At 38.6% G+C, this 20,156-nt stretch overlaps 2 protein-coding genes across 4 annotated transcripts in view; one reads left to right on the forward strand and one right to left on the reverse strand.

Moving 5' to 3' along the window:
• ghra (growth hormone receptor a) overlaps window positions 1-8,204 on the forward strand; it is a 32,761-nt gene extending 24,557 nt beyond the window's left edge. For both annotated transcript variants that reach the window (XM_059336580.1, XM_059336581.1), the window contains 5 exons: window positions 373-526; window positions 684-774; window positions 913-982; window positions 1,955-2,172; window positions 2,253-8,204. In XM_059336580.1, coding sequence (XP_059192563.1) covers window positions 373-526; window positions 684-774; window positions 913-982; window positions 1,955-2,172; window positions 2,253-3,021 — 1,302 coding nt within the window. In that variant the 3' untranslated portion in view covers window positions 3,022-8,204. The remainder of the gene's footprint in view (window positions 1-372; window positions 527-683; window positions 775-912; window positions 983-1,954; window positions 2,173-2,252) is intronic.
• Window positions 8,205-11,594: 3,390 nt separating this feature from the next.
• selenop (selenoprotein P) lies at window positions 11,595-15,290 on the reverse strand. Of its 2 annotated transcripts, none has more exons than XM_059337582.1 (5): window positions 15,132-15,290; window positions 14,288-14,518; window positions 13,713-13,925; window positions 13,502-13,619; window positions 11,595-13,364 (listed from the first exon to the last, which is right to left on the reverse strand). In XM_059337582.1, the coding sequence occupies exons 2-5, from the start codon at window positions 14,488-14,490 to the stop codon at window positions 12,708-12,710; spliced, it is 1,191 nt and encodes a 396-aa protein (XP_059193565.1). In that variant the 5' UTR covers window positions 14,491-14,518; window positions 15,132-15,290; the 3' UTR covers window positions 11,595-12,707. The 2 variants fall into 2 exon arrangements, with proteins under 2 accessions (XP_059193565.1, XP_059193566.1); XM_059337583.1 differs by having other exon boundaries at window positions 12,687-13,364.
• Window positions 15,291-20,156: the final 4,866 nt, after the last annotated feature.

A 20,156-nucleotide genomic window follows, 5' to 3' on the forward strand; every position in this document is an offset into this window, starting at 1 on the left:
GGAAGTGAAGGGAGGGATCTGTAGGTCAGAGGCCATGGGACCTTGCACAGGCTCATATTCATTACCACTGGGCCAGCCAGTCTGACAAATGCAGCCTTGGAAATTGTTTTTAAAGCCCTCCATTATAACAGTATGTCCTCCGTCTAATGTATCTGGAATGTCTCAACAACTGCACATTTGGAGAGGTCACTGTTATATTTACAAACAATAAACCTCTTGACAACCTGTTTAGCTTCAGTTGTAGCTGTTTCTGCCAGGATAAGCAAAAGCTAAATCCTTTTGTGATTAATTAAAACACTGTAAAATCTTTTTTTTTTAATCATTCTCTGTGTTTTAATTATCTCTCTCTTCCTATGTGTTTCTGTATTTCAGCTGGAGATGCAGCCACACACCCAGCAGACAATCTTTGGTCTGCACATAGGAAAAGAGTACGAAGTGCACATCCGCTGCAGGATGCAGGCCTTCACTAAGTTTGGAGAGTTCAGCGACTCCATCTTCATTCAAGTGACTGAGATTCCTAGCAAAGGTAACACCAACAATCAATCATTTGGTAAAATTCAATGAATAAATATGGCCCAGTGCTAAGGTCAGACAGGCCGGGAGCACATCCTGGAACCACCAGGAACATTGTAATTGTGGTGGTGATGATGATGAGGGCTTTTTCTTTGTGTTTTGTCTTGTAGAATCTGCTTTCCCGCTCACGCTGGTTCTTGTTTTCGGGATTGTGGGCATCCTCATACTCATCATGCTAATTGTCGTCTCTCAGCAGCACAGGTAGGAACACACTCTCTCACATCAGCTGATCATAGTGGCAAACACACACACAAACACACACACACACACACACACACATATTGACAAGTGTGAACAGATTATCTTCATCTTCTCCTCCTCCTCTCCCTGCCGTCGCAGATTGATGATGATTGTGTTGCCCCCGGTTCCTGCTCCCAAAATTAAAGGCATCGATCCAGAGCTGTTAAAGGTACATTTATATTGTCTGTGTTGTTCTTCCTCGTCTGATTTTTTTCTCATGTGAGCATACTCCAACCTGACCTATACATACGTACCTATGCATACGCATACATGGTCTTAGCTTCTCACAGAATTTGATTGCCGCATATTTAACCACCAGAGAACAATGGAGAGTTTATATTCATACTATATATCTCAAAGGTGCTGTGCATGACTTATAGAACTTCAGGACTGAAATCTATTTCAGGCTATTAGCAAAATAAGCATGGCTAGCACTACTTGTCAGACTCGAATACATATATAGTGCATAAATGTAAACAAAGAGTGCAATACTCTACAAATTTGACATCGCAACAAATTGTAAACATTAATAATTGCAGCTAAAAAATGGGATTGTGCATTTTTTGTGATTATATAAAGTGTTTTGTAACCACTGTTACTTTTATTATACGTCCATTGTATTTTAATTGAAAACAGACAATGCTGCCTGTCCATTGGGCTCAGTTGGCTGAGGCATATCAGGCCACGTAATCATAACACCACCCACTGTCCTGCTCCCAATCCGGGCCTGTTTATTGTCTTTGTCAACTATTAAATAAAAGCAAAAATGTCCATAGGCACTCTTGTTTTGTGTGAGTAAACAAGGACAAGAGCACCATAATATGATGAGAAGAGGGCCTTGGTTCAGCACTGTGTTGTGGGTGTATTGTTGGCAGATGATGTGGGATGCATTTAACAGCCAGCCTGTGTGCTCTTTACAAAACAACCTTAACCCTGAACCTCAGAAAAAAAAAAAAAAAGTTCTGTTAGGAATACCGCTGCAATTTCAGGTCAGCAAACAGTGAAATACAATGCGTGTTGGGTTTGCAGCTGACACTAACACATGTCACAATGCTGTGCAGTGAATAGGAATAGGTATGATTTTGTCATTTCTGCATCCTGATTGCCCCACACACTTACATGCAAATTTGTGCACATGCAGAAAGGCAAGCTGGACGAGCTGAATTTCATCCTTAGTGGTGGAGTTATGGGTGGCCTACCCACTTATGCACAAGATTTCTACCAAGACGAGCCATGGGTGGAGTTCATCGAGGTGGATGCTGAGGAGGAAGATGCTGGAGAGAAGGAAGACAACCAGGGCTCGGACACCCAGAGGCTCCTGGGTTTGTCCCAGCCTGCCAGCCACCACTTAACCATCAGGTGCTTAATACCGTTAGTGTTTTTACAGTGCCAGATGGCTCTACAAATATGATTTTAATCTTAGTTTTCCTCTCCCTCAGCTTCCCTGATGATGACTCAGGCCGGGCCAGCTGTTATGACCCGGATATGCCCGACCAGGACACCTTAATGCTGATGGCCACCCTGCTGCCAGGCCAACCCGAGGTTGAAGAAGCCTCCTTGGATGTTGTAAAAAGAGCCCCAGCACCAGAGAAAAGCGAGAGGCCCCTCGTCCAAACCCAAACCGGAGGGCCCCAGACTTGGGTCAACACAGACTTCTATGCCCAGGTCAGCAATGTGATGCCCTCTGGGGGAGTGGTACTGTCTCCTGGACAGCAACTCAGAATCCAGGAGAACACCTCAGGCATAGAGGAGGAAACAGTAAAGAAGGGAAAAGAGCACAAAGGCAGCGAGGGCACTGAGGAAAATAAGCAAAAGGAGCTGCAGTTTCAACTGCTGGTAGTGGATCCTGAAGGAAGCGGCTACACCACAGAGAGCAACGCCCGGCAGATCAGCACTCCGCCCAGCTCCCCCATGCCTGGTGATGGATATCAAATCATACACCCTCAGCACGTTGAGACCAAACCTGTAGCAACAGCAGAGGATAATCAATCGCCATATATTCTTCCTGACTCTCCCCAATCCCAGCTTTTTGCCCCTGTTGCAGACTACACAGTGGTACAGGAGGTGGACAGTCAACACAGTCTGCTCCTCAACCTGCCTCCCCGCCAGTCTCCCCCTCCCTGCCTGCCACAGCACCCACTCAAGGCCCTATCTTCTATGCCCGTGGGGTACATCACCCCAGACCTACTGGGGAACCTCTCACCGTGAAAGGACAATGCCATTAGGCCTTTTAAGTGTGAGGTTGATTGAGCAGGAATCCCCCCTGCAGTCATAAAAGCCTTTTTCTACCTGATTCCTGCTGGAAACCAAATAACTTGTAGCACACAGTGTGGATGAGAGGGTACAAGTTTATTTTCAGAGGGTGCTGAAAGGGAGACATGAAAAGCTACCAAGCTGTATTCTTGACTCTTTTACGTCTACTACGTCAATTAATTTGATGCAAATGTAGCCAAAAGGAAACACTACAAATCTACTTTATTTGTTAACATCCATAGATTATAGACACAGGTTTTTGGCTGAGACTGTGATTGTGATGAGTCAAAAAGCATTAGCTCAATGCTGAACTACCTGGGATTGCATTACCTCTCTGGGTAATTGTGTTTAGAGAAATGGCATTGCGAAAGTCTTAATCTTACAGAGAGATGTCCATGTGTGATTGATCGGGAGAAGACAAGCACATACTTGTCATGTGCTGTAGAAGCCCTGTGTGATCCAAATTATTTTCCCTCCTGTGTTTATGACTTAAGAAGAGATAAAGTGAAGGTTTTATGAGGGTAAATTTTCAAATTCCCTTAATTATAATTTTTATTTTAATCTGTGCAAAAGGTGGAGAAAAAAATTGTAATTTTTAAGTTACCTTTTTTCCAACTCTGAAAAACAGGTTAAAAATAAGTTTTGACAGGTAAAAAAAATAAATTATTAGGTGTTTGTTGTTGTAATACTAATTTTAGCCACAAGAGGTTGATGCGCACTAGATGTAAAAAATAATAATAATGATACTTATTAGATTATCCTGCCAGTATAAAATCTTTTTTTCACTTGTTCTTAAGTTATCAACACTAGGGAGAAAACAATTAAGATCAGAATTATAAAAAATTTAAATTGTAAAATCACCAGAATTTTTTTCCCTCTTGCCTTACAGGGCTTCCGTATATGTTTCACACTACACCAAGACGAAGCTGTTGTTGATATGTCTTGCTTGCAGAGATGTTTTGCTGTGCAATTGTGGCTTATTTTGTATTCTTAAATTTATTATCACATCGTGTCATCTATAAACACTTAAAGAAATAATCCACCCTAAAATACAGCTGAAAACACTACTATGCAGTTTTACCTTGCATTCCTGGTTTCATTTTTCTGATAGTATGCTGTTCACATTTTCATGAATATGTGGCCAAACATAGATTATATGATGTCAAGAAATTTTTCTCTATTTTTCTACGGTCAAAATAGAGTTTAGCATTTTAAGAAATACTTTAAACAAATAAAAAAAAATACAGCACAAACACACACACACAGGCATGAGTCATTGGGACAAAACTGTTGTATCTCTTTCCTTCCTTCGGGGATACTAACAGGCATTCTGGTAAATGAAGGAATAGAAGCAGGTGATGTTTAAAAGGGAAATTACAACATTTTATCATAAACTAGTACCTAAAATGCATATAGACACACACCTAGCAGTTGCATATTATCCTGCGGCCACAGCCAAGTCTCACCTTTAAAACCAGCACTCACTCATAATCCCTTAAAGTGAAACTCTAATGAGCAAGCTTTCTGATGGGAGAGTTGAATTCTCCTCATGTTGCATTGTTATTGCAGGGCCAGCGACTGGAATACGTTGAAAGACTGTGAAAAGTATGTACTAGCTGTAATTAGCTAACATTTTATACTTATATACTTATACTTATACTTTATTATCTGCCAAGTGTTCATGTTAACAACCTGTGCCTATGATAGTGTTTTGGCTTGCCATTTCTGTGCTTGCGTAATTAGAACTTTATGCATTGCTATATACAGGCTAGTGCTGCTATAGTTGAATTGTTGCAAAGCCTCTCAGATTCCCAACTCAAAGTCTGCACATGCATGGACACAGTCTAAAACTATCTTTAAAAAAATGCCTTATATGATATTTAATTTTGACTTCCTGACATAATCATAAAAATGATGAGCTGAAAATTGTCAAAGGAAATAGTTGCAAGGTTTTCTGAGGCCACTTAACCATAATTTGCACACTTCCGATCATGCTCGTAAAACATACTGCAGTTCCCAAACCAAAAATATTGACCAGGGCTAGTGCTGAAAAACAGATTTCTGGTTTGATACAGAAACAATACATAGATAGTTAGATACAGTTTTTTTTGTCAGTGAGATGTTACAGGTTATATGTATGTAAATAGGCATGGATTCCTAGTATCTTTGCCCCAATACTTTTCTTAGAAAAAACTGACAATGTAAGCTCTTTATAATAGCCTGTATGGGTGAGAGGATTGCAGAGGAAACCTTTTGAAAGGTTTTCATCCTATGAATTCTGTCATAAAGACTTAGACAATGTGCCTATGACAAACACAGCAGCATAGCATAATATATACAATAGTAGCTATCTAAGCTTAGGCTAATCGAGCTTGTGCGTTATGCAGGGTTTTGTGATGCAGAACAATGAGTTTCCACTACAGTGAGGCTATTAATGATTCAGAAGCACTGTTATTGTTCAACAGAAAGGCCCAAGCCCAAACCCCAGCCTCCAAATCAGCACATCTCATCAAAACAAAACATACTTCACCGTGCAAAGAAAACGCATCCTGCCTTTGAGTCGCGTAGCTATGAAATCATCCTTGAGATAAAGAGGTCTTTTGTGTGAGACAATCGCATGATAAAGAGAGACAAAGCAAGAGCCATAAAATTACATTTTTTTCAAACTGTGAATATGATAGATATGTGCCATTTCTCTCTGTCTGTCTGTCTGTCTGTCTGTCTGTCTGTCTGTCTCTCAGAGCTCAGTGTTCTGTCATTGCTGCCTAGTGCTGATGATACCAGCAAGTTGATGCTGTCGCAGAAATGTCTTAATATATTTACTAGTTCTGTAAAATTACAAGTATATATATTTTTTATGTAAGTAATGTTACTAATCACAATATATTGCTGCTCGGTACATGTATTTGTCCTGCATCCAGCCTTAGAGAGGGCAACGATCACTGTGTTGTGTGATAAAACCTGATACTGAAAATGATTGCCTGGGAGAAATAAGCAGATATGATTATGTTTCAGTTATCTGTTCACTTATCAGTAGCAACAATATGACAGTTTGCCTCAAAGTCAAGTCACCTAATGATGCTCATCCACCTTTCACAGTGTTCACACCAACCCAGTCGCCAGAATAAATGTTGTGGGTTACTACAAACCACAGATCAATAAATCTACCTACCATGGTAGTAATTAAGCTTTGGGGTGGGGGGAACTCACTGATGCACTGGCTCACAGTTTTAAATACGTGGTTAATGTTGTGAATTCAAACTAAACATACTTTAGTATAGTCAGGAACCAAAACTACTTGGTTAAGGTTAGGAAAAACTACTACTTCAGTTTCAATAAAGATGAGAAATCCCTGACACAGTTAGGTAGGTCACGTAGAATGTGACATTAGAATGTGACATATTTATGGACAGAAGTTAATTTACAGGTTAACACAGACATTTACAATAGTCTCTTGGGTTAAAATCCAGTGTCTGTCCAACCTCCCTGACCTCCTCTTGTGATGCTAATTATACTGTGTCACCGGACCAGGGCTGAACCTAAAGAATGGCAAAAATGTTTCATATCAACATATCTGTGGTTTGCATAAATGTGCAGTGCATTTTTTTTTCTAGTGATTGAGTTGTTCACACCCATCCAAAGATCCTCACAAGGCTCTCTGTGTACATGAAGGAAGATCAGAATGATAGAATAATGGGAGAAGCGGAGCACTGCTAAGGTTTTGTTTCAGTTGTACTGTGGTTGATTGTGAATGTGTGCAAACTGGAATATGCAATGCAATTACAATGCATTGCTGTACAATGTTGAATTGTAAAAAAAAAAAAAAAAAAAAAAAAAAACAGGAAAAAAGTTAAATCGCTGAAATTGTTTTCTAAAAGGTTACAGCGAAAAAGATAAATCGGGAGGTGCTTCTTCTTTTTTTTGTTCAAGCTTACTGTACAGGTGTTTAGTACATTGTGTCTGCATTATTCTTATTTTTATTTTTTTTGCCAGTACACAATGAGCTCATTCTTAACCTAGTGTAAAAGTTTGCAACGGTTTCAAGCTTATAAATGTTACAGACACTTTAGAGCAAGCACTTTGTACACATATATAACTGATGTTTAAAATAGTATTCAGATTTTGTATTTTGGACTAAATCAAGTCAATGAATTACCTGGTATTGTAAGACAGCATTTTTTTTATTCAGCACAATAATCAGTGAATGAGGAACCTTCTATATCAAAAAGCTTTAGTTTTGTCCTGCAGAGTTTATGGGACATATTTTACACTACCAGATTGATAGAATGATGTACTGTAATGGAGTATTTAATGTTTGCTATAAGATCTATGAATACATAGAGCAGATAGATATAGTATTTTATGAAGTCATATTAAAATATAGGCAGAGTGAAATAGTTATACTGTAACTCTGCATTCTGACAGTTGTCCCATTATGTGATTTCATTTCATTTGAAGGGGCTACAGTGTTTTATAACGATGTGTTTTGGCCTTCATTTTCTTGGTTTTGCATCTGTTCATGGGTGGCTTTTGTCGCCCTGTTAAGCCTGTAAGTAATCTAGATTAATGGGATTTGTAACTCTTTGTCCAAGAGTGTGCAGCCAGACTTTTTTCAAGTTGTTCGGGAAATAGTTAAATTCTTGACCTGAGTACGGTGCAGCAGCTGGCTTTTTATAACTACGTCCATTGGCTCCACTGTATATTCTTTCTATCCATGTGTTATTTATTTGTCTGCGTAAAGCCCTCAGATCACCCCCACCACCTATCTGACCACAGTGGATGGGGCACCGTGAGTAATGTGTTAGTCCCTGACATGTGTCATCCAGGCTCATAAAACTGGAAATATTCTCCTTGTCAGAATTGGAAACAGCTGCATTGTGGTCGTAAAAAAACTCAACACTATAATTTAACCGTTTGCATCGGCTTCATTAATTCATATGCTTTTGTTCCATATTTTCATACCCCTTGACCTTGGAGCCACTGTTCTCTGTCAGCTGCTGTTTTACTCGAGGCCAACAACTCTGTTGATTGTTGATGATTTGATATTGTTCTCTTACCAGTTGAGCCTTTCTGGTGTTGTATGTGTGATCAATAAGCTTTCAACAAGTTACACAATAAATGTATATACAGCATCTTGATTATCTTGTGCATGTTTTTTATTTTATTATCAGTTGTCTTTCAAAATAAAACACTATTACAGTGTATTAGTCAGTGTGTTACCTACAGTCAGTGGTGGAATGAAACTAAGTACCAAGAAGTGAGTATTTCCATTTTATGTAACTTTATACTTCTACTTAATTACATTTTGAGGCAAAAATTGTTCTTTTAACATAAAGACACTTTAGAGTGATTAGACTTTTTTTTTTTTATTAAACCTCATAACATTATATTAGGTAGTTAAAATGAGCCCAATCTTTACAAAATCTTTTTTTTTTTTACTTAAGTTTTGAATGCAGGACTTTTACTTGAAGTGGAGTCATTTTACAGTGTGGTATGAATAATTTTACTTCAGTAAGGGCTCTGAATACCTTTTCCACCACTGCCTACAGTACATGGCGGTCGGTACATCACCAATTAAGAGAAGCAGAATGGAATATCAACTGAGGGATTTGCTGCTGTGGCTGGGGGCGGCGGCCAAATGTATTTTAGTCACCTTAGAAAAATCAAGTGGCTAAGAACTGAAGCCGTTCTACACTCTCTTCAAAGCCACCAAACTCCATTGACAAAAACAATAATTGAACTAGAAATATAATAATCTCAATAGGCCGTAATAGACCAGCAACTCCCATTATCTGCAAGGTAAAATTACTATTTATATCAATGGAGTCTAGTGGCTCTGTTGAGAGCATAGAATTAGTAAATATTCTATATATAGCATACACTTCATTTGGATATTGAATTGTTTTAAGTTTTTTTAGGTGACTAGAATGCATGTTGCTGCTGCTCCCGTCCACAACAGTACATTGCTTTGGTTCCGTGTTGGTTTTCCTGCCTGCTTCTCCAAACTGGCGGCGTGCAAACTACTCTCAACTGTAGGTAATACACTAACTATGGAAATGTAGCTCATACAAACCCAGTTGAAAAAATTTGAACTATCCCTTTAATTATCCTCGCCAAAGAATTTTCATGGAGCCAGTATTTAACTAACTCAATAATCTAATGTTAGTTTTGGGAAAGCAAATACGTAAATGAAACAAATTAGATTTGGCTGGGTTATCAGCATCATGTTACTGATCGTAATTTAGAACAGAGTTCTATCAGTTTTCAATTAACATTGTAACCCGCCCAACTCTGTTCAAAAGACCTCCTTAACTCACTGCCAACTGTGTCTTTAAAAGTACACAAGTAACACAAGCAGCCTCCTGCACAGTAAAGGTCAGCTCCGATCAGCACTCAGTGACAGAAACGGATGGTATTGAAGAAAATGTACAGCCTGCTGTGGTCTGAGAGCTCTGATGCAAGTCGATTTGTGTATCTGAGAGAGAGGAAAATAGACATTGTTTTTGATGTATGTGTGCCGGTTGTAGGGATGAAAATGCGTACTTGTTTGTGAACAACACAAGAGCACTTTGTGTGTGTGAATGAGTTCACAAGAGTGTGATTCTCTCTCTGTCTCTCGCTGCTGTGGAGAGGAAATGGCTGCAGAAACAGTTGTGCATCGGGGGGAAGGCATATCGGACAATTAAGACAGAGGCTGTGTATTGCACTGCTCTGTGTGGGGCTGATTGAATCAGAGAGACAGCCACTCACAGCTCTTCGTCTCAGGACATTGCAGGTAATTACCCATAAGTCACTGTTCCCCTGTATTGGATCTTCAGCCCAATTACGCCCACACAGGCAGTCCACCTCTGCCTCATTTATTACCTCCGGTTGCTTGTTGACCTTTTCAGACACACAGTCAGACAGGCAATTCAGATACATTACACTGAGCAGAGGGTGTTGCACCTGAAGACAACATTGAAGGTTTTGAGCTGTACGTTGGCATCATTATATAAGTGTTAGCATAGCAAAATTAGTTTAAAGCGGAACTACACCCATTTTAAAATTCTAAAATCTTATTCATATGGTGTAAAAAGCACAGAAATATTATAAACAACGCAAATCCAATTACTACAGTGCTAAAACTTTTTTTTTGATGTAATCAAGTATAAAGTCTGGAACTGCTCTATAGACAATGAATACGCTGTGCCAGACCCCCCCGGTCTGTTCGATGGCCACGTCTGGCCCATGTATTTGAAACACAAGATGTTTTAGAATGATATTAAGAGCACCTGGGGAAATGTTTATATGATTATATAGGCTCTGAACTTAGAGAACTACGATAGAATAAAGATAATTTTGGTATTAACGAGAAAACAAACATTTTGTGGGTCCACATTATCACCCTCCCATTCATTGCAGCAGCTCCAGACTTTATACTTGATGACATCACAACTTTGGTTTTATATTATTTTAACTGGGTTTTTTTGTTTCCCTTTAAGATGCTCCTCTAATTTATCCACAAACACATAGAGATACATACACATCTCCAGCCCCCAGGCAGCTAAACAATAATACAAACAACACATACATTATATACAATAAGCAATTATAAAATACTGTTCACTATGTACATAGTCACAGTATCAGCAAATAACTGAATAATACCACACCAACAAACCAAATTTATTTAGATAGAATGAACGCTATGAAGCTAAAAGAGGGATGTAACAAGTGTATCATAAATGTCTAATATATATGCCTATATATATGTCGCAAACCAGCTGTATAGAATTAACATGGAACTAAAATATGTAAAACCTTATCTGGTCAAACAAGTTCCATTTAAGTAAGTGCACTTTCATTACCTATAGACTACTCCAACAAATATTTCAAGCTGGCAATTGAAATTGCATGTGTTTGTATGCAGAGAAAACTAGACAGCTAATGTGAAATATTAGAATAATCAATCAGTAGAAAAGTCACTTAAGTTAATGACTTGAAGTGAAGAGGTACTTGGGTTAAAAGCTCATTTGGGTGGAGCTGTCAAAGAATGTGGTATGTCTACGAGGTCAGCAAGAAGGACAACTTCCATCTGTAAACTCAACAGTTAGCTGGGCAGTGTCATGGTGGTTTATTGTGTAGAACTTCATCGCCATCTGCTGACAGAAATTGGGTAAAACCGTTTAACAGCTCCCATTTAAAAAAAATATTTGATTTGGTGAAAATATTTTTTTATACTTAACAGAATAAGGTACATAAAGACTTAAGATCTCTCTATTGGACTTAAATGGCCTGCTACACACTCTTCAGATCATACGTTCAAGAGTAGGTAATATGATCCCTCTGCTTTGTTGAAATCACATGTGTCCGACTTCTCAGGCACGTGCGGGAGAGTTGCTAAATACCTCAAGAGGCACTGCTCCAAAGACCCAATAATTCTTCTTACACAGCAAATTTGAAAGCCATGTTTACTTAAATATACCATAGTCATTCAATGTCAACTTTTTTGTTTTATTTTTAAGAAGAACACACAAACAAGCTCAAAATGTAGCTCTTCAATCTTTATTCAACTCTCAGTTTCCATGTTTGACAGCATTCACATAATACAGTTCTCTGTGCAAGTGTCAAGTTTTCAGGGTGACAGTTATCTTCCCACAGAAACCATCATTAAGTACAGAGTGTATTCCAACATTCATTCATTGCTTCACTCTCATTTTCCCTCTTACTTTTTCCAAACATCAGAGTCTTTTATTATTTTTTAGGCAAGCCTTGAATAAATGTGTACAATTTTCAACCTACACAGCAAAATGTTAGAAAATGCAAAGAAAACATATAAAGGAATGCCACTCAACATTTAGTAGTTTGTAGTAAAGGATACACCTGATATGTTTAAGCAATCTTTAAGTCAAATACAGAAAGAAAGACATTCATGGTAGTTATTGCCATTTTATGTGCTCAAAACAATGTTAGATAGCATGTGCTTCAGACAAACAAATCACTGGTATGAATATTTACTTTTTAAGATATTTAGAATTTTTTTTTCTCCCAGTGATAGACCAGTGCTTTCATGTAATTGTTTGATACACAGAATCTGATATCCTGTGATAGTAGCTTCTCTTATTCTTCATAATTTGGTTCCTTTTTTGGCAGATTTTGCAGATTCTATCTAAATGTTTGTTCCCTCAAATATCCTTTTATACTCAATTTTGAAATGTTTAAAGTGTTTGTCATGTTCCTGAACTACCCTCTCCTCTCTCTCCTGCCTGACTTCAAACAGACGCCACTAGAGCGTAGTTTCTGCGCCTGGTTTCATAAAGGACGGAGAGAGCAAAATGGAGGAGGTAGCTTGTGAACATGCCAACCACATACACTCCTGGGAAAAGAGTGAGAGCAACCCACTGACAGACATGAGGAGACAGGTGAGACCGAGTTAAACCGAATTAAAAAGCTGCAAATGCATGCTTTGCTTTCTGTGTTTATTTTATTTTTTATCATTGTGATGTTGGATTCATGTTCATCTAACAAATGCATGCTGTCAGGGATTGCCCCGCCATCTCCCAGGGTAATACTTGTTGGTAAAAAGAGCGCTTGGCCCCGGTGTTTCTGGCTGGTATTAACATGAGGCTGATATCAGAGCCAGCTTACAGCTGCTCTCATCCTCAGCTCACACCTGGGGGTCAGGCTCATTGAGCTGGCTGAGGCTGCTGTCAGTCAGCAGGAGGCGAGCGTCACTGTCAGGTCTCCCTGACATTATTGGCTGCATCGCCAGTCAGTCCATGTCACTGTCAGGAGGCGGGCAGCGCCTCGTCACAGTGTCACAGACCGACCGGCTGATCGCTCCCTGCATCGCCAAACAGCCTGCGTCAGTGTCAGCATCAGCTGGCTTTAGGAGAGGCTTCGTTGTCTGAGCCTGCTGTCCACTGTCAGCTGTGCTTTGACTTTCACCTAGCCTTCTCTTGTGCTCAGGGAACCACAAGGGCCCCATGGGCATCCTGTGACATCTGCTGCATGTGCGCTGGTTGCTGCATCACCTGGCCTAAATCTACAGGATGTTGCTTTTGAGATACCCCACTATCATGCTCATGCCCCTGAAGTCTAACACCTTGCTGGCCATTATGATGACCATGGTTATGATTATGGTCATGGGGGTGAACACCTTGATTATCGCCATGGTGGCCATGACCATGATGATGTCCATGATGGTGACCCTGGCCGTGATCATGACCGTGAGTGTGCCCGGTGTCTACAGCTGTTGGAACATCTGCGTCAGGCTGTGCATCTGCTCTCTCTGTGCACTCCTCTGGTGTCTCAGCGCTCTGTGGAAACATTAGGAGGAGAGAAATGAAAACAGAGCCAACAGAGATTTTAATGTATGAGCTTATCTTTTAAATGTGTTACCAACATATCATCTGAGGACTTATGCTAAATTAATGCATATTTCTGTAGTTCACACCTCATATGTGCAGTCCCCACATAGGCGTTTGCAGTAGGTATCTTTGATCGCACCCTCAACGTGGCCTTGTCCTAAGATGGTGTACGGAAGAGAAAGGTGGTGGGTGAGACGGCCGCACCTGAGGGCGAATGGGATGGAAAAACACGGTTACACATTTGCTCTTGGTTTCCTTTTCAAATTGAGATTAAACTATCTGCTCCAGTGAACAAACCTGTCATAAATGAGAAAGTCGTCTTTCTCTCCACCCAGTGTCTGCCAAACATCAGGCTGTTGCTCTTCTTGTTTGTAGAGTGTGATGTTCTCTGACAGTCTCGAAGCCAACATGCCGTGCAGGCGCTGTGCTTGCGGGTCCTTCTGGTTAACCACCATATAGACCACATTCTTCAGACCCTGACTCTCCAGCCCCTGGCGCAGGCCATCCATTCTGCTCAGAAATCAGAGAAGTCTGAGTTAAAATGAGGTGCTGAATAATGAAGTTGTTTATAAAGCTTTTCTGGATAGCTTGCTTAACAAACAAGTAGGAGGACGATGCACTTCTTTGGCAGTGAACTTTGTAATAGTTGCATAAGACGGACCAGTCTGATGCTATTATACTTAGGCAATAACATTAAACTGACCTTGTAAAATATCTGATTCCATTACTGTAGCACTTCTTGACTATCCAAGCAATTTGTCATGCTTTGTCACATATTTAGGGCTCTTGTGATGATGCAATGTAAAGTCATGTTTTTTTTTAACGGCAGGAGTGCAGAAGAAGAGGGTGAACAGTGACTGACACACACGTACTTGGAAGCCTGCACCAAGCAGAACAATCAGCTGGCCTGAAAAAGAGCCACCACCGTCACCTGGCTCATTGCCCCCTTCATTGGCTCCACCTCCCCGATCTTCCAGGCTGGGGGCGGCTTACAGCGAGGCCCGCCCCCATCACTCTCTGCACCGCCCCCATGGAGCAGGCAGAGAGTGATGAGCAGGCTGAGGCACGCCCACATCCCTTTGGTGCCTCCTCACTGCCCCAATCTGCAGAGCACAGAGACAGATAGTGGTTCGGGGGAGGGAGAAGTTGCAGGGGAAGGGTTGAAAGAGGTGAAAGGGGGAGGGGAGAAAGTCAGAGATTTGTCAATAAAGTGATAGGATTGAACAAAAGGTCAGAGACGGGTTATCATTTTTACATTCTCCAAATCCTCTTATCAAAACTGACTGGATATAGGTAGAGAAGGGAGACAACTAGAGTCAGCAAAATACTTGTTTTTATGCAAATTTTAACTTACACAGTAAAAACAGAGAAACAGCATGTAGTTGAACAGGAAGCTCCCTTGAGTGTTGAAAGCATAAAGTTTAAAATTTCTGCAATGCATTACCACATGCATGATAGACGGAAAGGCTACATCATGTAGAAAAATGGTTCAGTGGTCAGTTTAAGTGGGATACATTAACACGGCATACACAATACCGAATTTCCCTTCGGGGATGAATAAAGTAATCTATCAATAGTAACCATAGGTCTTGTCAGCAATTATCTGTGTATTTATTTATTGTAGCTGTAAAAAGGAACATCAACAAATGCATTTTGCTCTTTGAGTATTTGCATTTTAAGTAACTCAATGAAATGTAATTAATTTTGTCAACTTACCCTCCGGTTGAAAAAGTTTTCTTCTCTTTGCTCAGCTCTGTGTTGCTGCAACTCCTTGAACAAAAACAAGTCTCTTCCTCCACTGCTCCCCCCTTTTATACTCTGCCTGTTGTTTTCCTATCTGGGGGTAGGACAAAGTTCAGCACCAGCTATATGCTGATGTCCACACTTTTTTCAAGTTAAGAAAGTCACAGTGCATTAAATCCCCCTCTTGACAGGATAGAAATGTCTAGTAGCAACTGGCAGTTTGACAAATTCCTCCTGAAAAGAGTGTGAGGACAAAGAAGTCCCTCTTTATGAAAGCTAGTGAAGATATTCAATCCTGGATAAACTGCATGCATTTGCCTTGTAAATCAAATGTAATGCTTTTACATTGTGTTAAGTGCACTATAGAGGAAATGTATAAGTATCCAACAAAATAAGAACATTGTGCAATTTTGTTTTTCACTTTCAGCACAGAGAGGGGAAGCGAAAAAGGACAGAGGGTGGGACTCTGGATAGTTTCCAGAATGTCTCTGCAGGGTCCACACAAACAGCGAAAAACATGCACAAGTGACATAATTTAAAGCTTTCTTGGGAAAGTATCTTGCAGTTTTATATAGTAAAACAAAGACAATTTTATCAGGGTATGGTATACTACTGAACATGAAAGATCAAGTGAGAAAATACATGATATAATATATAGTTTAGGCCAGCCCCAAAAAATAAGTGCAATTAATTAGAAAGGAAGAATTCAGCTCAGCAAGCAACAGGTGGGAATGAGGACAAAGAACCACAAAGACAGTTGGTTCATGAAAAAGCAAATACGGCTTCAGGCACTTTGCTATTTATTCTGGCGGCACATTTTAATTCATGTAAGAACATGTTAGCCAGCTTCAGGTTTAAAAGCAGTTATTGCATAACACTGAACTAAAGGGACAGTAATCCTGTGACATTACAGTTTAAGTATATAAAAGAGCTGTAAACAACTTCAAAGTCAGATCAGGCAGGTTAAATTGTCTGGCTACAGATAAAGTTTTATAAGATAACTGAGGTCAAAGACCAGTTTTAACGAGGCCAGCAAATGTCAGTGGCAGTGTGGTTTCACAAAGAATAGAATGCATATAAACACAGTGTGAATATAAGCTATTACTTATAAGTATGGTGAGGAGTACAGGGGGTACAATAAAACTAACATCTGCACACACAGGGGATAAAAGTACACTGAAGTATATTTCATTTAGGTATACTTCCAGATGAACATGATTATTGTACTAAAAATGTGCTATTTGCGATGTACCAATAATGTAGGCCTACCTAGTTTGTTAATGATATATCATTAGGGCTCATCTTGTGTATACTAAAAATAAATGAGTTGAAATTGAAGATCTACACATACAGACAGACTAGTACAAAAACACATGGAGGCTGTGGTGCAGCAGAAAACATGCATCAGTATACAGAGGAAATGTAGGTATCAGTATCTATCAGCACAACCTGATCAGTGCAGTGAGATGTGACGGCTGTGGCGAGTCAGCTGATACAGCAGAGCATGACATTTGACCTGCCAGGACAAGCTTTCTATGACCCGGTGTTACTCATTTACAGTGTCTGGCACTCTGGCATATGCTCTTTATCAGGACACACTGACCTACATATAAGACTGCATATAAGTTTCAAGAACTCTGAACTGATTGCAGGAATCCACCCTAAACTATACCAGATAACTAACAGTAAAACAGATGACACAATATCTTAAAAACCTTTGTCAGCAAAAAACATGCTCAGATATTCTACACACTTAAGTTCTTGTGTAACATAGTAACACCAACTTAGATACGCCATTATACAGTTTTTTCAACCCTGTTAAAATGTAGTACTTTGTAGCCCAATTGCTATCTTAAATTTTCATTCAGCACTTTGCACCATACTTTATTCTACATAATGTTTTTCAACATTTAAATTGCTTTACTATGGCTTTATTTTATTTGATCATGCATGTTCATACGATATACATATCTCTGTATATACATTTATTTTATTATGTAGGCCTAAACTTATCTTCGGTGTAAACATTTGTTTCTGGATTAATACAATTCTGTCTTATCTTACCTTTCCAGACTTCAACCTTAAAGTTGGGGGATGCATGCTGGAATATGTAATTGTTATATATTCCCATATTTCATGGTGGTGATAAGGAAATGGTTGACAAAAGATGTAGTGTTATAACATCTCAACTGGGCTTAAGTGTGAATACTGACCCTGATCTTTAGTATGACAACTTACACTTGATACCTTCTGAACACACTTCTTAATTTTTCAGTTTGAGCACATTATTATTCATCCATCTCATGTTTTCCATAGTTATTTCAGTGTTTCTTTTTGATTGTCAAATTTATGTTTCACTGTATTTGTCCCCCATATTTTTGTATATTTTGCTAACAACACAATGCCACGTTGAGTAAGGCCTGTATTTGAAAAGACGATTTTTTTTCAGTAATATCTTGTATTTTGCTTAGGTTAAGATCTCAGTAGCCTACTAAAACCGCTTACCAGTAACAGGAATAGTTACATAAACTGTAGTCTAATATATTCACTGCATTATACAAAATTTGGGAGTGAATGTGACTTTCTGCATTAACCTGCACACTATGGAGATACTTGTAGTCTATGCTTATTTTGATAGGAAGAATGCATTGTCAATCTTATTACATTAAATAAATAGATAAAGTTATGTAAATAAAAAAATGGACACTTTAAACCCATAAGAACCAATGGTGACACCCGTGTAACAAACACTTTAAATCTTAGAATCTCCCATATTCATCTTCACCTTAAGTCATTAAATCCCTAAGTGACGTATACTCAACACCCTCGCTTTACTTACTTTTCAGGTCAACATTTAAAATGAAAAACATGATACATTTAAAATGATTACCCATTTTTAAAAATTAAACCACTTAAAAGTTTATTAGGTAGTTAAAATGAGCGGAGTGGAGTCATTTCACAGTGTGGTATTAGTACTTTTACTGAAGTAAAGGATCTGAACACTTCTTCCACCACTGTCTTTTTTTTTTTTTTTACTTTTTTTTTACATTTATTTTTCTTTCTTTCTTTTTTTAAATTTATTTTTATTTTATTATTATTATTATTTTTTATTATTATTTTTTTATTTTTACTATTTTTTATAATTTTTTATAATTTTTTATTTTATTATTATTTTTTAATTTATTTTTTTTTCTGCGTTTCTGCGCGGCCTTTCCGGCTTCTGCGCATGTGCGCTTTTTTCCGCTTTTGCGCATGCGCTGTTTTTTCCGCTTCTGCGCATGCGCTGTTTTTTCCGCTTCTGCGCATGCGCGGTTTTCGACGCATGCGCATTGTCCAGAAAAACCGCGCATGCGCAGAAACGCAAAAAGTCGCGCATGCGCAGAAGCGGAAAAAGCTGCGCATGCGCAGAAGTACAACGGGGCCGCGCATGCGCAGAAACGCAGAAAAAAATAATAATAAAATAAAAAAATAAAAAAATAATAAAACTAAAAAATATTTTTAAAAAAAGAAAAGAAAAGAAAAGAAAATAAAGAAAGAAAAATAAATGTAAAAAAAGTAATAAAAAAAAAGTAAAGAAGTAAAAAAGACAGTGGTGGAAGAAGTGTTCAGATCCTTTACTTCAGTAAAAGTACTAATACCACACTGTGAAATGACTCCACTCCGCTCATTTTAACTACCTAATAAACTTTTAAGTGGTTTAATTTATAAAAATGGGTAATCATTTTAAATGTATCATGTTTTTCATTTTAAATCTTGACCTGAAAAGTAATTAAAGCTGTCAGCTAAATGTAGAGGAGTAAAAAGTACAATATATGTCTCAAAATGTAGTGGAGTAGAAGTATAAAGTTACATAAAATGTACATAAAAGTACCTCAAAATTTTACTTTAAGTCCAGTACTTGAGTAAATGTACATAATTACTTTCCACCATTGCTACCTGCCTCTTCTAACTTATACATATCAGTTAAGAGTCCTCCTTCAGAAACTGTATGAGGATTAAAGGGATAGTTTGTGCATTATTATACAAAACTTGGTACAATTATTGTCAATGCCCTCCTGAGGATAACCCTTTAAGGTTTTATTGATCGGCCCCTAGGTGGCACTGTGGTGGCAGTCTAATTTCATATTTGGTACCGTGGCCACACTATAACACTTAAGGCAATTAAATTCATAGGGGTGGTATAGACTGGCCCCTGTAACGCACACACCCCGACGGCAGCATGCCCCGACACGCGTGTACTGCGAGGGCCCGTTCAGTACTGCTTGCAGTCCTAGTTGGTATATGTTATTTGTTTTTTATTTATTATTGATTTATTCTTATTTTGTTACTTAAAAACAAATCTGAAAAATAATTTATTTTCAAACAGCACTATTAATGTCACAATTTTGATAAATGTTGTGGAGATGCAATGAAAAAGGCAAATTTGTGTTTCTGTGTGCAGAAAACGGCGCAGTAAGGCTTCTTGCATGGTGTGTTCACTTGTGTGTAAAAAAGGATGGGTTAAATGCAGAGGTTGAATTTCCCCATTGTGGGATTAATAAAATTAATTAATCTAATCTTAATAAACGCCCAATGTAATGTATATGTGACACCACAGATCTTTGATATTTAGGGGTAGAATTTTTTAAAACATCATAAATGTGTTCAATGTGGTGCACTTGGTCTGTGGTATATCCCCCATAATTTGCCTTTAAGGATTACTTGGTCTGGATTCTTATGGGTTAAAGCTGTAGGCTAATGTTATTGATGTACATACAGTTGAAACCAGAAGTTTACATACACTATATAAAAAGACACATATGCTTTTTTTTCTCACTGTCTGACATGAAATCAGACAATCACTTTTCCTGTTTTAGGTCCGTTAGGATTACCAAAATTATTTCTATTTGCTAAATGCCAAAATAATGAGAGAAGGATTTTTTAAGACCATTTTTATTACTTTCTGCAAAGTCAGAAGTTTACATACACTAACGTTATTATGAATTGAAACAATTTGGG

The sequence above is a fragment of the Centropristis striata genome, chromosome 7, assembly GCF_030273125.1.
Source record: "Centropristis striata isolate RG_2023a ecotype Rhode Island chromosome 7, C.striata_1.0, whole genome shotgun sequence".
NCBI classification, from domain to species: Eukaryota; Metazoa; Chordata; class Actinopteri; order Perciformes; family Serranidae; genus Centropristis; species Centropristis striata.